We start from the raw sequence: 18,521 nt of genomic DNA on the forward strand, positions 1-18,521 counted from the left end.
TTAAATACTAAGAAAAGAGGAAGGCCACAGAGAATGTTTATGGATAGTGAAGGAGGACGTGCAGATGGTTGGTGTGACAGAGGAGGATGGTAAGGATAGGGTTTGATGGAGGCAAATGAGCCACTGTGACAAACCCTAAAGGAGAAGACATTTGAGGAAGTGTTTAAGAAACACAAATGAACAGTGCAAATATAAGTGAGTGTAAGAGTGTGGGGACCTTTAAAGCTAATAGTGTTCAGCCTGCTAGGTTTTTTTCTTCACTTAAATTAGCACATTGTGTTGGATTTTCTAACCAATAGGAGGCTACAAAAACCAGACAGGTTTATTTGAAAAGTTCGTGGCAGTTATTTTTTTAATAGCATCTTATGGATGCAGAATGAAGAAGCGTGTTGATGCTGGGTAAGGTTTCACATCCACTGCATCAGCTCTGTGTTTCATCAGCTCTGTCCATCACGTCACTGACTTACAGTAAATCTGCTCTTCGTGTTTGCTCTCAGGTGGAGAGCATGGTGGTCTCTGTGTGCAAGCCCAACGAGGTGGACAAGTTCCGCATGTTCATCGGCGATCTGGACAAGGTGGTGAGCTTGCTGCTGTCGCTGTCCGGGAGGCTGCTAAGGGTGGAGACCACGCTGGACACACTGGACCCTGATACGGAGCACCACGAGAGGGTGAGGGTGATGAGGGTGGAGAGAAACGAGGGCAAGAGCAGATGTAGACAGAGTGGACTTGTAGTGCATCGGGTTTTGTTTTTAAAATACCTCTATTCTCCCTCTCCCTCGCTCTCTGTCCTGTAGCTCCCCCTGCTGGAGAAAAAGCGTCAGCTCATGAGGCAGCTGTCCGAGGCTCAGGACCTGAAGGACCACGTAGACCGCAGAGAGCAGGCTGTGAGCCGCGTGCTGGCCCGCTGCCTCTCTCCAGAGCAGCACAGAGACTACAGGTGGGATATATGCCCAGTGTGGCAACATAAACAAACCCACCGCTGGAGAGTTCCGGTGAGAGCTCACTTTTCTTTGTAAGAGTGTAGTCAGGAGTTCTGGAATGGGTTCATCTGGAGACTGGAAAGTGTCACAGATCCTGCAGCGTCTGGTGAGTTCTCTCTGGACCTTTGAAAATCCAGTGGAGATGGTCTAAAGTATCACGCCAGACCGTATCCAGGTCGCCAAGGGAAGCCAGGAAGCCAGATATCGGGATGCCTCTAAAAAGTCTGGGTCATGTGCGTAATGTGTGTTATGACCTGGGTTTTCAGTGGGGTTGTCTCTGAGCATGCACCTGAGCTCGTGCAAACCATGGGAATCTGACTGCTTCACTAAATATAAGCTGAGCTCAATACATTTTCTTGTGTTGAAGGGCAGCGTGTAACAGACACTAAAGCATGTTAACTCCATAAATCAAAGTATCAAAGCTCAACATTCTACCCCATACGTCTTAATAACATTCACTGTGGGTTTTTTGTGTTTTTCCCTTCGGCAGCCACTTTGTGAAGATGAAGGCCGCCTTGCTGGTGGAGCAGCGGCAGCTGGAGGACAAGATCCGACTGGGAGAAGAGCAGCTGAGGGGGCTGAGGGAGAGCCTGGGACTGGGGCTGGGGCTGGGAATGGGCATGTCGATGGGATATGGACAATATTAGGAACAACAAAGCTTGAAAGCGGAGAAGAAGGAAGGTTTTTTTTTGTAGACTTTACTTGGATATGAAGAAAAGGAGATTTGGTGATTACGATTTCATCTGTCTGAGAAAAGGATGCCATCCTGATCAATTTTCGTCGTGAACCTCCGCTCTTATTTTGAAGGAAAACTGCATCACTTGTTTTGAGACCAAGTATGAAACCATTGCTAGGAGCTGATTAACTTGGAAATAACTGGGCTGGCTCCATCTGCAGATAGCGAAATCGTCTCCTTGTCTAAAACTGACTGCCTCACAGATTTCTGAAGTCTTCATGTAGCTTCACAGTTAGCACCTCGAACTGCTTTTTTAAGGATTAGAAACGCAGAGAATTCAGGTCCAACACAAACAGCTGAATCAGCACCCTGCAAGGCTCTATGTAGGTGAGAAGGAATGGAGATCTCTCAACAACAGAGACCAGGAGAGAGGCACGAGTCCAAGGTGTCAAAAAGACAGGCTGACTTGCACCTCGGCGGGAAAAAAAAAGACTGTTATTATCATTAACTACAGACTGCAGTGGATGGATAAATCTAAAGATCTACCAAAACATATCAACAATTAATCTCTAGGACATGCGATCTGAGAGCACAGAGCATGCTCAGTGCTGGAAATGGGGGGCGATCTGTGAGTGAAACAGCTGGTGAAGATTCATAGTGAGCGGCTTCTCGTGGACCGAACGGACACGTGAGAAAATGTTGTACCCTCTGCTTCACGTTATGAACCACGTACTGTAACATTTATTGTCCTCTAACCAGTATCGCGCCACGCTGCCAAAGACATTTTTGCTTGTTGAATGTGTCACTAAGACGCTGCTCACTTTGTTGTTGTTGTTTTTAATGTATTTAAATCTCCTGGTTCAGAGAATTAAAGGATTTTTTTTGGTGCTTACATTAACCACACTAAAGCCAATATTGTGAAATGCCATTTGCAGGATTATTAACAGCTAAACATGTCATTTCTACAGCCTTCAGCAACACATATACTGTTTTATCTAAGCATCATATTGTCATATCACTTTATATTCTTTTTACTGTAATGTCTGTGGCTGTAAACATGTGTTACTGTGTGGAGTTTGACACTTCACTGACTTGTTCTGCCACGGAGTGACCGTTATGTACAGAAGATGCGTGTTTATAATGTATATAGCGGTTTTGATATTTGAAATGACTGGAATAGGTTGTAAAAGATGAGAAAGAAGACCGGAAGGAGTTGAAGTTTACTGTATATTTTGGCAGTGGATGAATCCAGTGTTTGGTTTGTGCTAAACTAAACTTTGTGTATCCTTTTTCATTTTTTCTGTCTAATAAGCTTGTTCAAGCAACTGTAAAGTTTTAAAAATGTTTTTAAGTCCACCATTTTTGCCCTAAATTTTGTATTCGAGTCCCAAATGTTATATAAATTTTGGCTATTTTTGATAAGAAGATTCAAACCCTGTCAAACCCTTTCAGTATATATAAGGCTACATCTAGCAGCCAGTTAGCTTAGTTTAGCATTAATGACAAGCTCGACTCTTTTTCTGCCAGCAAAATTAAATAATTAACACATTGTATTTTGTTTATTAATCCATAAACAAAGGATTGAAAGTGTGAAAACTGCAGTGTTTTAAAGCTCTACCTCTAATGGAGCTAGCATCTTGGTATTTAGGATTTAGCGGCTAATTGTTTTAAGTTGTTTATTTTAGCCTTGTTTTAAGGTTCAGCTCAAATTAAACAAAACCAATCTAATCAGTGAGTCATAAAGTAAATGTTAAACACAGTTTAATATGAATTATTATAAAAGCATAAGGTAAGTATCACAAATGATACTGGAACAAAAGTGTAAAGACCTAGCTACTTAACACTTGATGCGTAATTGTTTTAGCTTGTTTTGGTTTTGTTTTAACTTTTAGGTTAACCACAAAAAACAAAAAATAAACCATAAATAACCATTAAACTGTTTAAATATAAATTAAATTAGATGAATTAAAATTATATGAATAAAGCAAGCTGGATACAATGTGTTAAATATTGAGCTTTAAAGTGCAGTTTGTACACATTAAACAAACAAAATGCAGTGTTCCCTTGTTTCAAGTCTTTCTGCTAAGATAAGCTAAGCTAACACACTCTTGGAAGTAGATTGATACATGTGGTGTCAGTTTTCTCATCTACATTTTATCTAGAGAGAAGATACAGCCCGTTTGAAAACTGAATTGTGTGGTTTTTGTTGACAAAATGGAGAGAATTCAGCTTTCCTAAAAGAGAGAAGAACTTCTAGTTAATTGTTTATTGTTACAACCCTCTATTAAACTTTAAAACAACTTCTGTCTTGTAATTTGGGATTTGTTGCCAAAATCCAATTCCAAGCTTTTTCCGCTGGCCTAAACCTCAGGAGTCCAGACCTGCCTGTCTGAATAAATACAAATTCAAAACTAGAGGAGCAAACCCCATTCCAAAGATTTCTAAGGAAAGTGATGCTGAAGGGAAACGAAACGGCTCTGAAACGCTTTGGTCCAATCTGTTTGATCATTTAATTATTGATCAACTGAAGCAAAGAACAAACCTACATTTTATTCCATTATCATTTCATTTTCTTAAGATGTCCTGTTAAACTTAAAACTGTTACTCCCATGTTTTGTACATGTTTTCAATTTGTCTATAAATTGACTGGAAATGTACTGATTTGAAAGGAGAGGGACAGAAAGTTGCTTATTGGACCTGAGAAAGAGAATAATTCTTCTGTTCATGTTTCCATCTGTGATTTTGATTTAATACAAACCATTTTTTTGTCTCTTTTTGTAACATGCATTACTGAAAAGGCCTGTTTTATAACTGCAAAAACACTCATCTGAGGAAAAAGTACCATAAATAATAATAATGATATTTTAAACCAGCTTTGGGTCTCCTGCTGTGATTTATGCCCTCACGGGTAAAAGCTCTCTTTATATCAACTTGTCCGGTGCTGAAATGCGTTTTCCTCTCGGGGCGGGGCCATTCTTCAAATGTGGTTGGACGAAATACGGCTCGGGGTAAATGGAGGTTGACTGATGACGAGGGGGAGTCATTCAGCAGCTCTGCGGGATCTGGGGAGTTCTCCTGAAGGGAAATGATCTCTGTGTCATTAATACTGATGCTCTGTCTAAATTGCTGAATGGAGCAGAGGCCAGGAAATACAATATTAACGTACAGTGTCGTGAGTTGTATGTTTAAGGAGCAAAACCGCCCCGGGTTTAATGTTTTGGTAACTACCACACTTATTTTTTATATTGGTTTAATGGTTAATCCACCAGATACACAAGCTATTTAACTAAAATTATGTTCTTAATGTTAAAATATAATTATTGTTATTAATGAATTCTGAAAATTACCATTTATAAAAAAGACCAAACAAACTAAAGCACATTATTATTATTATTATTATTATTATTATTATTATTATTATTATTGTTATTATTTTGTCCAATTGCAGTTAATTACTTGCATTCCTGAACAGAAAAAAAAATTGTATTTGCAATTTGTATTCAGCGTTTTCATAAAAGCCTAATTTTTATGCATTTGCTACTACTAAGGTCATGTGGTTTAAGGTATTTTGTCTTCCTCACTGGAAAGTGAGTGAAAATAAAAATGGGTGTCATTTTACAGATTCTGCACTCAGGTCTGTATCGGTGAAATGCATCCAGATTCTGCTCTTTTTCTGATTCTGCCCATTTCTTCACTTTCCCGATGAACTTGCATTTAAATCCAGCCCTCTGTACTACTGCAGCCTCTGTCCTTGGAGCATCTTTCTCCCTCCCCTCTTTCTTTCACATAGTGGTATGATCCTAGTCTGGCTTGGAATGTGATGATGATGACCACAGATGGGCAGTAACGCGTTACTGTAATCCAATTACTTTTTTCAAATAACGAGTAATGTAAGGGATTACTATTGCAAAAATGTAATTCGATTTCTGTTACTTTCCCGTAAGCACGCTGCGTTACTGTGTTACTAAACCATCGTGATTTTGTTTGTGAGAGTGTGTCATGACAATGACGTAAACCTGGGGCGATTCTAGGATCAGAGCTTTGGGGGTGCTGAGCACCCAGAGAGCTGCCCAGCCAGGCAAGGTAAACTTTACTTGTCACGATGAGACTTCTTCCCTGTGTCTGTTAATCCCTGCATCCTTAACCTCCTAAGACACGAACTCCTCCACAACATTTTTAATTTCTCTTTGATATTTGGGATGATTGGGACCTGATGAATGTAAAAACAAAGTTGGTTTTTTTAACCTGATTTTTGTTTCTAAGAAAAATGAAAGCCATATATGAGGATATTCGTTTAAAATTTCGATAGAACAGTAGCAGTATAATGTCCTCGTAAGTGGATATCAGGTGCTTGTAGAGCAAAATTGAGTATTTTGGTCTAAATAACCCAAAATGTGATGTCCACATATGTGGACGCCAGGTCCTAGGAGGTTAAATGTCTCCAGTTCTCTCCGACTGTCTCCTTGGTGCATTTAAACCCCTGTTCCTCCCTGTCCTCGTCGTCTGTTGTCTGCAAATTATGTTATTAAATCATAAGATTCTTAAATTCATCAAGTCTCTCTGTGCCTGGGTCCTTTTCACAAAACGTGACATCACTGTTTTGCACATTTTAACACAATTTAATCCCCACATTTGTGAAAGTCAGTAACAAAACCATCAAATCTGATCAAGGTTATTTAAATGCTGCAAAAGAAGAATGGATTGGAATAAAAAAAATAAATACTTATCCTAACCTTAATTACTGGGGGAGAATAATGAATGATGCTCATAGTGAATAAAAAGTAAACTGACTGCATTTTTTGGACAGAGATAATATAATACAGATACATAAAAAAATACACTCCAAAAATAGAAGAGTCCATGAAATGTACAAATGTGCAAAATATTAATAAAAAATTATAAAAATTGAGACAACTTTGCCTATAGTACAATGTATAGAATGTATGAAAAGATCTTTACTGCAGATACTAATTTTACTAATTTAATAATACTAATTTTGTGTTGTAAGATTATAAGTTTCATGCTTTCATAGTGGTACTTAGGAGAGCTTGACATTTTCTCACACTGTAAAAAGTTTGAGAAACACTGATAAGGTAAGTGTATGTGTGCTTTTGGAAAACATTTAAAGCTGCAGTACCAAATCTTTAAAACAAGCTAGCTTAAAACATTTTTAGAATATAAACTGCTTCTCGTTACAGCTCCTCACTCCACCAGGGCACTTTCTGATAGTGCGCAAATGTGGTGCACGTACTGCGGCTATCATACAGACAACTAGGAGGTCCAAAGGTTGGCCTACCTATTATTGGCTGAGGTTTTAGTAGAGTTGTGGCTGAAACACATAAAAATATATTATTAATTTTAATCTCCCCAATCAATGATAATGTTATGTTGGAATGTTGTTAAAGAGGGTCAAAAATGCAGTTTCTGTATAGCAGCTTTAATATAGGGAGGACACAACTTCCAGATTGTGTGAGTAAATTTTTTTTCTTTGTTTAACAGTTTCTGTTGTGCCTGTCACTGTTCCCTGTCTGTTTTCTTACCTGGTTCTTCCTGACCTTGTACTTTCTCCTCACATTCTCCTCTTTCCTCTCTCCCTCTTTGGACTGACAATCATACACAAATAGATTGTATTCAGTTAGATGAAAAATTACATTAGTATGAAAAAAATACTATTAAGATCACTGATGAAAAAGTCCTCTCTCAGTGTACTTTTAACCAAAAGGCAAATAACCAAACCATGTGTACATCTACTACAAGATATAAATATTGAAACACTGATCCAACATTATTCTTGATTGACGGATCATTTGATCTTACACTTTTACCTGAATGTTGCTCCTTTTTTTGAAAAAACTTCCATATATCAATTATGAACCTGGCTGTCTCTCTGTACACAAACACACACACAACAGGAGTTATAAGATTAATGGGCATCCAGTTAGTTAGTTAGTTACTTTGGGCACATGCACATATGACAAAATAACCAGCTTCTCTCATTCCATTTCAAACAGTACAGTGGTAACAACAGTATGGACAATTTTAAGCTTTAGATTTTAAATAGGCTATGTTTCAATGGGAGCAACAGGACGGTCAAATGTTGCTGATTTATTTACTTTATTTATTTGTGCTGTCTTTTACTTGCATCTATTTGAAAGAGTGAGTATAAACACAAATAATTACTTTATTTTATATGCTGGAATATGCAGAAAATAGGTTTAAATGTTAAAGAATTTCTTCAAGTCAAAGACAGTTGCATATAATTCCATTTTTGCTTAACGCAATGTGCATAAAAATAAAAGATTAAAACTCATAAAACAAATTTTAAAAAGAGGTTTTCAATGTTATTTTATTTATTTTATATGATGGATCATGCATAAAATAGAATTGGGCTGAAAGGTCTTTTGCGTTATTGTGTATTCAGGTTGTGTATCATGTTTTTGAAAAGTAACTAAGTAAGTAATTACTTTTGAAAATAAGTAATCAGTAAATTAATTGGATTACTTTTTTGAAGATGTAATCAGTTACTAATTACTTTTTTCAAGTAACTTGACCAACACTGGTGATGATGTGCCCATCAAAATGAAGTCCTACCTCAGCCTGCTAGTCGCTTCAGTTGCTAGCTGTGATGTGACATATAAAGGGTTGACTGAGAATCTGAGTCTTGTTTATAGACTAACGACTTGTCAATCACGAGGTAAAATGTATCTTTTTTATCCTCCTCTCTGACTCTTCAGGGGATCATATCCTAAAAGAAAACTTGATGTTTTATTAAATATTAAATTAAATATAAACTGTAAACTTGCCAGATCACTGAGAAAATCATCAGCAGTGTCATCTTCCCAGATTTTACAATCTGAGTCGCCTCATGATGGCCATCAGAAATATGACTTCAAATGTTAATGTGTGCAAGTCTTTTCTGCTGGTTCTCTGTTTGCAAGTGAGAAAAACTAAATAAAACAAAACAATATGTACATAGTCACACAAGTATTATGAATAAGGACACCAAAAGAAAATTCTTTTGATTTGAAAGGATTTTAATTCATTTGCGTAAGTTTTTGAGCAAATAATGGATACAAGTAACAACAGCTTAACATTTCACTCCTCAGAATTATGTAAGAAGTGTTTGATTTCTTAATGAAAATCATCAGGTCATTAATAGGGATGGGTATCGAAACCCGGTTCTTGTTGTGAACCGGTTCCCACTGTTTCAATTCCTTGGAATTGTTTGCCATTTTTGCAAACGATTCCCTTATCGATTCCAGTCGCCCCGAATGACGTCACCACGTTGCGTCATTTACCTGGCAGGAAACATGGCGGCTCAAACGCTCAAAACTTTGGTTATGCTTTACGAGAACGGATGACAACAGGGCAACTTGCAATACTTGCAAAGTAGATATTTCATTTAAGGGAGGAAACACTACGAATATGCAAAAGCATTTTCTCACAAAACACGCGACAACCTTAAATGAATGTCGTGTTTTTAATTCCGCTCCGGACTCGTGAATTTCAACCCAGCAGCAGCGGTAACGTTTGCACGTCCTCTCCCGTTAATGCGGCAGGTAATTAATCAACTAACAGTGCATATTATGTTAGCACGATCTGTCTTATCACAAAACCTGCCATTACTGTGCATTTAGGTGACCATGATGAGAGAGAGAGTCTGGCTGGCTCAGATGCTGGCAGTTCTCGCTGCAGTCTACCGGTAGCATCTCCTTTCAGGCCAGGATAGACGAATGTCACCGAGCAGTGACTAAGTTTGTGGTCAAAGGCTTGCACCCATTTGCCACAGCAGATGCCCCCGATTTAAAGTGAATGTGTTTAATTGTAGGCAGGGACATTACTGGATATTCTTGTGTAATTGCTACAGAATAATTTATGTTATACTTTGTTATTGCTAGAGAAGAATATTTGTTTTATTGTTTTACATTTACAATTTTTTTTCCTGGGGACCCTGTGACACCCCATTGAAGAGCCGTAGGCTGTGGATCTCTTAAGATCTCACTGTTCTTTCAAATCTTCTCTATCAATACCCATCCCTACCAAGTACAGAGAAATGCAGGGCTTCAAACTAAAAGTTTCCATTTTGTCGGTGACTAGAAAAGTGTGGTTCGCTTTTACATCACAAAATGTTAGAAATATGAGTCGTTCATAACAGCCTGAAAGGTTGGGAGTTTAAAATGCAAACCAATGGAAGCAGAAGTAGAAGTCTATAATGTCACAGAGCACACGGTGTCTATTACTGTGTAGTACTGTGTAACCATTGTACACAAGAACTTTAAAAATCTGTAGTGTGTGAGGTTGTGTAAGTTAAGGGTGGCTCGCCCTTGTCGCCCGTGTGTAACAAACCATCTGTTGGGGGTCACGGATTTGACACCTTAGCGTTATGAAAGTGGGGAAACATACTCCTGGCTGAGCATGAGATTAATGCTTACAACTTAGAATCTCAGTTCTAAATGAAATTCAAAATGTTTTTTGTAAGTATGGCTAATGTATAACATGACTTCTAAGGCATACACACACACACACACACACACACAAGAACAACAACACAGAGAAGAAGAAGAGGACGGTGTCGTTTACCACACATCATAAAAACGCAATCATTAATCTTCCAACTGCATCTTTTTGTTCTGACTTTAGAGTCTTTGTTTGTTTATTGAGCTGTACTTTGGGAGTCATACTGTTGTGATACTGGGGAGAAAAGGGTAAAAATCTAAAGAGCGCGTGAGACTGTTAGCTTTGTTGTCTGGCAGTAAACTTTTCTACAATGTGTTAGTAAAGAGTGACTTGTACTTCTGGCCCGTTAAGCAATGGTTTAAGAAATTTCACTGCAAACTATAAAAGGAATCTGGGTTTAAATAGAACATAGCAGTGTTGGATTAAGTGTAGGAAACACTAGTGTAAGGTGTCTATGGAACAAATCTCCTTCAACGTTCACATTGACCAAAGTTGATGACTACAGGCATTTGTCTCAGTCAGCTGATCGTGTTTAGGGCAAAAAAGCTGCTAAATACACTGAGATTGCTCCACGTTGTTAGTTAACTCTGAGGGTTTTGTCAAATTTGGGGTGAACAAAAAACATGTTCTCTCGTTAGCAGATGTCTGTGCTGTCACTTGTCATGAAAATGTCCAGAGTTAGGGTTCAAGCTTCCTCTTCAATTACCATTGATCATTAATTGTGACCACAAAAGATTTGTCACATTATCCCCATAAACAACCTGCTTTTATAGAAATCATTGTGACACAAATATTTAGATTCTTGTTTCACAATGTGCATGAACTGAAAATCTTTAGTTTCGTGTTTATAAAGTATCGAAAAGAATACATTTATTCCAATGTATGAAATACACTTCTTGTAAAAAAAAAAAAAAAAAAAGAAGCTGATTGGAAATGCATTCAAAAAAAGCTCCTGCCATGATCTTCCTTCTGTGAGCGCACACACACACACACATACACGCACACGCGCACACACACATTAATACAAAGGATTGCTGCAGCTTTTGGATTTTCACTCTTTGTTGGAATTAATATGTACAGTTGCATAAACGTCATTCCAATTTTTTGCCTTTAAATCTACGATACCTTTCTTGTTCAAATGGTTTACTGACATAGTAAAGAAGTAGCCGGGGAACAAAGTAAGTATGAGCAAGAATAGTTTAAGGGCACTTTATCAAATAAAGAGGATTTCACCATCTGCAGTTTGTGGAAAAAAAAGGTGCCACATTAAAACAAATCAGTAGATCAACAAATCATGGATACAGACTGGTTTCAGCTGTAGAGGTAGATAAACATACAGTTCAAAGGCATGCATTAGAGTGCATTGGTGCACACTTGGGCATCTTTTATTTAACATGGTTATGCCATTGTGATCTTTTTTGCTATATAAATATGCTCAAAACTCTATCATATATTTGAGATATATTTGACGTATATGCTTGATATCCAGCTAAAAACTTGAAAATATATATTTTTAAATCAGTAACTTTGCAAATTTAGAGGAAATGTTTTTGGAAAACAAATGAATCATGTTTTAAACACGGTTTGAATAATTAATGCTGGCAGACACATTTATGAAGCGCAGACATACTTACCGTGTGAAAGAACCGCGGATGTCTTGGAGCAGAGAAACACGCTGTATTGTTGCTTTTCTCTTTTGCATAAGCAACGCCCGACTGTCAAAAACGCTCTGTGCGGGTAGCAACTTTGCTACCCAAAGTCGCACGTCCAGACATCAACCGGTCTTCCCACCGGCTGGCTGGACCCTCAGCTGGGATCTGCAGCACAACCTCGCACTGGCCACTGGGGCACGGCAAAACTTGTAAGTCCTAGTTTTGGTCTTCACTGCTCCCAGAGAATTAACAATTAAAGAGAGGGATCCAACACGAAACTCAAATCAAACAATGCAGTCGGAATTGTCCACAACCACGCTCAGTTTCACAAGTATAAAAACTTGCACCAACCGTACTGTTCATAGACACAGGAGGGAAAACTGAAAACATCCCAGAAACTGAAATTGTAATCAATTAATCACGCGAAAGCCGCCTCTACGTCATTTTGCAAAGTTCCAGAGCCTTTATACACAGCATATGCCAAGCAGACTCATAAATCATATGTAGCCTTAGAATTAAACATCTACAGTTTAAAGAGACACACAGGTCAGTGCCTCGCTATTGTCTCTAAACATTAAGATCCATAAAAAATCAGCTTTATCAACAGAGGACACATGAAACGAGCAAAGCTGGCAGTTCTGAAGGGTGGAGCTGTCATGGTCCGGGTGACTACAGGGTTTTTCCACTCCGCTGGGCTCCACCTTCAGGCAGAGGCTCCAATCAGCTTCCACACCTGGTTCCAATCAAGTCACCAGCATATAAGACCAGCATTCACAACAGACCTCTGCCAGATCTTCTGCTAACTCACGACCCACCTGGCAGTCGCACTTCCCAAGCTAAACTACTCACATCTCCGCCTGGACGCTGGTTCTGTCATCTGGTTGCTTCCTTTCCATCATTGGACTACACCTGCCTGCCTCCCTGCCAAGTCCCTCACTCCAAGTATATTCTGGATCCTCTCTGGACACTCCTCACCCGGAACCCCTTGGACACCCCCTCCTCGCATGACACTTACTAACCTGCAACGCGTAAGCCCTAACCACCATAGTCTAATCCTTCAGCTGCGATTCAGTAGACTGCCACTGACTACTTGTCTCCTCTCATTATAGTGAGTGCGTACCTCCATCCAAGCCGCTGCCCCTTTTTCCATTCCCAGGATCCATCCATGAAATCTAGCACCTAGTCATAGCACTCAGAGTTTCATGTTCATAGTTTGGCCTCACAGTTCTCCGTTCATAGCATTCATAGTTTCCTGCTTTGTAAGTTAACTAGGCACTGTAAATAAAGCACTGTGTTCACGCCCGTTTTGCCTCCCTAGGTGTCTGCATTTGAGTCCACACCCACAGCCTGGCCCTCTCGGCCGTAACAGGAGCAGGCTCTCATTTCACAAGTTGGCCTACATTTTCCAGAAAGACAGAAAGTCAGCGCAGTTAAAACCTGTAAAAATACTGAATTAAGAAAAAGGTTTCACACCATGTTTCATCAAGTTAAAAGCAAATCCAGCAAAGCTGCTTCTAACACAAACATTTATCTTTCAGATCAGTGTCTAAAAAGCATCATTAAAAAATATGATCCTGCATTTACAAAAGTATCTCCTGTTTGTATAAATTCACACTGAAAACCAAAATACACACAGCGGTTGACAAACAAAATTAAATAATGTATTGCACGTCTATGTTTTAAATATGGTATCGAAAGTCAATGCGTATATTGTCTAAACAATTTGAAATTTAGACGGTCAAATACACAAACTAACGGACATGGTCGCAGATGTCAGGCTTAACCCCAAGGAAAGAGTTTGCCGGCTCTTATTAGCCTTTATGCTTGTTCCCACCCATCCTCAAAGACTCCATCTCCCCCATTTCTCGAGATACACGGCGTCATAAGCACAAACCTTGGGGAAGCCGCAAGTTCGGCTTAACTAACCCATGAAAATCTGCTTGTAAAATACGCAATTTGCCGTTTCAGGGCGCCTGTCTAGAAACAAAGTCTTTCTATAAGGCTTATCCATGTTGTTAGGATAAAACAAAAAGATGAATTCACACTGAATTATCACTTAAAACAATCCGCAGGGCCAGCTCTGTTCTAGGATGCCCCCTGGACCCAGTGGAGCTGATGAGTGACAGGAGAATGGTGGCTAAGCTGTCATCCCTGTTGGACAACATCTCCCACCCCATGGAGGAGACTGACAGCACTGAGCAGCTCCTTCAGTAGCAGGCTGCGGAGCCCACGGTGTGGGACGGAGAGATTTCACAGGTCTTTCCTCCCCACTGCTGTCAGACTCCAGAGCAAAGACTTTTGCAGCTGATCAAACACACACATGTGCAATAAGACTAAGTGCAATACTGTTTTCTGACAAAGTTGTATTTTTACTCAGTTGTATATAGCATTTTTATTCTATTTTTATCATATTGTATATTTTATTTTATTTTATTTTATTTTATTTTATTTTATTTTATTCTATTCTATTTCTATTCTTTTCTATTCTGTACAGTTGTGTACAGTATATTATTCTCATTGTATTCCAGTGTTCTCTAATTTTTGCTATATAACTTTGCACTGTCCACTTTCTGCTGTGACAAAACAAATTTCCCACATGTGGGACTAATAAAGGTTATCTTATCTTATCTTATACTGTATAACCAAATAACCCATCATAACCAAATAAGGACATGCTTACTGTGTATATTTTCCAATTACTGTGCAGCTGAGAGAAGGAAATAAGTCAAAAACACAGAACTTGAATAGTAAAAATGTCTTTGGATGCTTACTGGGCTGCTCTGAACGACAACCTGAAAAGAAAAACAGAGACAAACACATGCATTTGTGAGAAAGCGAATAGATGAAATTATTTATTCAAACAATTTCACAAAATGACCTCACTACGCTGCAACTTATAAAATAATTCGGAGCTCACAATTTTTCTCACTGACTAATTAATAATGTTATACTCTAGTTTAATGTTTGTTATCACAGTACATCAACAATTTATCATATCAATACTGATAACAGACAAATAAGAAAACAGAGAAGATGGTTAAAGTAAACTCATTGGTGCTGTTTCTTTGTAATACGGGTTTGAGGGATGATCAGATGTGACATATGCAGTTACTCTTGCTGAACTGCTAAAAAAATAACTCATGACAAAGAAAACTAACAAAGATACAACATGAAATATCTGCACTTTATAAAATAGAGAAACTGACTGAATAGAGCACAAAATGTTGATATCAAATAAGTGTGAAAATGAAACAGTCCAGTGGCTGATTTTCTTTAATTACATTTTAATAATAGACATGACTCTGAATGCCTTTAATGCTAAATGGACTCTTTCCTTGTATCCAGGTGAAACATTTCATTTAGAATAGTCACATTTGTACCTCTAATTAATCTCACACTTCTTCCACCCCTGATATAACCTGAGTAATGAGAAAATATCTGAAAAAACAAACAAACCATTTTTCCTACGTTTGCATAAGGAAATGATCACCACAGTGAAACCGCACACAAACTGTTGGAGAGCCATCGTTATCTGCACCTGTTTCAGGTATATCTAAATAATATGTTCAGCTCCGCCCACTTCTATAAGTTATCAGGGCCTCATCAAACAATCCAGTCAGACTTGTTGGTCTTTGTGGTTTTTGTTGAGAACAGAGATACATGTATTTACTAAAATCTTGTGTAATGTTTAAACCAAATTCTCCACCCAACTCCTTAACAGACTGTAACTGACCTCATCAGTTTTTCTTTTCTCCTCTAAGGACGTTGTGTGTTTAGTAGCATCCTGTCTGTATTCGGTATGCACACTTTAAGAGAAAGAAGACACCTTTTAACACTGCTTTGTTCTATAATTTGGGTTCATTTTGTTTTTCAAAGGACTCAAAGCAGACACACATGAACAGTTTTAATGAAAACTGGCACAACAAACAAAAGTATTAATATCGCAAACTTCACTTAGTCACAAAGTCCAAACTACTCTGCTCTTTATGGTTTGGAGATAAGCTCTTGCAGACTTACCTCACATGAACAGTTTAACCTGTCACAGGTTACATACTGCATAAGAAAGCCCACTTATGGAGGGAGATAGGCGCAGTTAATAGTTAACCCTTCCGCGCATAGTGGTCACTACAGTGCACAGCTGTTTTCCTGTATTTGTGTCAGTGTTGATGTGTCTACTTGCACATAAACCACTACATTGGACATGTGTCACTCCATACCTTACTACCCACTATTCGTTTAATGTTACTATAGATATATGACGTGTTTGATTGTCATTATTGTTATTTAACCCTGTCATGCATGAATTATGACAACCTCAATCAGGATTTTCTTCTTAAGTATTTTTATTCATTTTTTAGGCCTAAAGATGAATAAAAATACTTCAGAAAAAAATCCAAATTGAGGTTGTCATGATTCATGCATGACTGGGTTAATCATTGATCATTTAATCATTTTCAAATTTTGTGTGACGGTAAATACCAATAACATCTCGAGCTGATTTAAATCGGATTAAGGTCAAAGTGAACGTCACACTGAATGTGAAAAGCATTAAAAACTTTATTGCTCTGGTTGAAACTTCCAAATGCTTAGCCAAAACTAGGTACTCAGCCAAACTAGGTAGTCACCGCCTAGTTTGGCTAAGCTCTTGACCTTGATCTTCACTGTTACCACCCAAGGTCAAAGTTGACGTTGGAAAAAACATTTCAAGAAACCGTATTGATCGTGCTCGGAGAGAGCCATGACTACAGCCCTTTGCCATTTGGGGGTAGTTGCACGTTCCAAGTGCTCTCGTTACCAATGTTTTCCAGGTCTCGTGAACTTTCTTTCTTATTGAATGCATACAATGGTTACTAATTGTTACTAATACTTTTGTATGATCACTCACGTGGGGTTTTGTAAAAACGAGTAAAGTGCAAAACTGAAAACTGCTGCCAACACATTTCTGGCATAGACTGCTCTGGGAGCTTTCAAACTGCTTCCATTTGAATGTTTTAAGATTATAACACTTTATAGTCATCACACAATATTAAGAATTAGGAAGGTATTATTAAATCCACAAGCCATATTCTATAAAGCCTTACTCCTCCCTAGTATGCAATTTATAAACCCCACTATAAATGTTTATTCTTGGCTTAATTTATGAAGTCAAACAAAGTGATTAACAAAGTATTTTCATGCACACACACACTTTAATGGGAAAATAGTTTTTATCAAATCTCATTAAAAAACCTAACCTAACTAAAACCTTCCAAACTACATGATTATTACACCACATGATTAAATTATCATGTGGTGTTTCAATCAATATGTCAGTTTACAGTTTTGCTTCTTATATGATAGTTAACACGGTGACATTCTGAGAATTCTTTCCAAAAAGAGCTTATCATCCATCTTCATTACTGTCTTTTTTGACAGGTCTGTGGTTGAGGTAAACTAAGAAAAGACAAGAAATAATGGCTGTTTTGTGAGTCTTATAGTAAGAAATAGTTAATCTTCTTGACTTTTAGGATTTAAAATGGGTTCCACTGCCAAAAATAAACAACAAATTTTCAAACTTTGAACACTTTGTAGTGTTTAAAAGTCATAACTCATAATAATCACCAAGGTGTCATAAAACATAAAACATAAAACTGCCCAAACTACGCATTAGTACAAATTATCAGCTTGTAAAACAACAGCTGCACAGCAGCAGGTGTTGGTGTATAAACAGTATAACATGAACCAAAGCCAGCCTGCCCCTAAGAAACCTTTTTTTCTTAGGGTTTATGTGAATCTTTGATCATTCTTCCAGAAGCATTTGTGATGCCAGACACTGATGTTGGACAAGAAGGCTAGGCTCACAGTATCGGCTTTAATTAGTCCCAAAGGTGTTCTGTCAGGTTGAGTTCAGGGCTCATGTGCAGGTCAGTCAAGTTCTTTCACACCAAACTCATCCATGTCTTTATGGAGCTTGCTGTTCACTGTTGCAAAGTTATGTTGGAGCAGGAAGGGGCCATCCTCAAACTGTTTCCACAAAGTTGGGAGAATGAAATTGTCCAAAATGTCTTAATATGCACTAAGAATTCCTTCCACTGGAACTAAGGAGCTGAGACCATCTCAGAGCCAGCTGCAGAGGTGCAGTCTTACATGCCTCTCTGCAGCTTCTCTCCTCCTGTTATCCCCTCAAAATCCGTCAGCTCCCAAACAGACAAAAAAACAAACAAACTAAAAACCAGAAAAAAAGACTTAAACATAAAAAAAAAATCACAAAGTAATAACAATACAGTGTCCGCATCTGCACCAAAGAGTAAAACAATGAAATGTGGATCATTAAACATTAGGTCACTCTCTGCCAAGTCTACAGCAGGATGATTATGTAGTTTAAATGAATCAACACAAGTCCTACTATCTATTTTACATATATATTACATCCTAGTACTATTAGCATCTTCAATGCCCTGTACCAAGGCAGAGCAGAGCAGCTACCTGAACGCTACTCCAACAGAGGTTGATTGTCTTGTTAGTAATTTAACTTCCTTACTATGTATGACACTGGATACTGTAGCTCGTGTGAAAAAGAGAAGTACTTGACTTCCTGGTGTAACTGTCACACGTAGCTTAAAGCAGATAACTCGTAAGCTGGAGAGGAAATGGCGTGTCACAAATGTACCTAACCCTAGGTTTAACCCTATGTTTCTCTTCAGCACTGTAGCCAGGCTGACAAAATGTTAGAGCTCTATTGAGTTGGCAGTAGTTAAAATGTTACTTAAAAAGCCA

At 38.3% G+C, this 18,521-nt stretch overlaps 1 protein-coding gene across 1 annotated transcript in view; it reads left to right on the forward strand.

Moving 5' to 3' along the window:
- shroom4 (shroom family member 4) overlaps positions 1–4,528 on the forward strand; it is a 100,275-nt gene extending 95,747 nt beyond the window's left edge. The window contains exons 10-12 of the mRNA XM_084923658.1: positions 498–668; positions 795–937; positions 1,471–4,528. Of these exons, the coding sequence (XP_084779784.1) occupies positions 498–668; positions 795–937; positions 1,471–1,627 (471 nt within the window). The 3' untranslated portion in view covers positions 1,628–4,528. The remainder of the gene's footprint in view (positions 1–497; positions 669–794; positions 938–1,470) is intronic.
- Positions 4,529–18,521: the final 13,993 nt, after the last annotated feature.

Source organism: Perissodus microlepis, chromosome 3 (assembly GCF_051167445.1).
Source record: "Perissodus microlepis isolate ML-2025 ecotype Zambia chromosome 3, ASM5116744v1, whole genome shotgun sequence".
Classification (NCBI taxonomy): Eukaryota; Metazoa; Chordata; class Actinopteri; order Cichliformes; family Cichlidae; genus Perissodus; species Perissodus microlepis.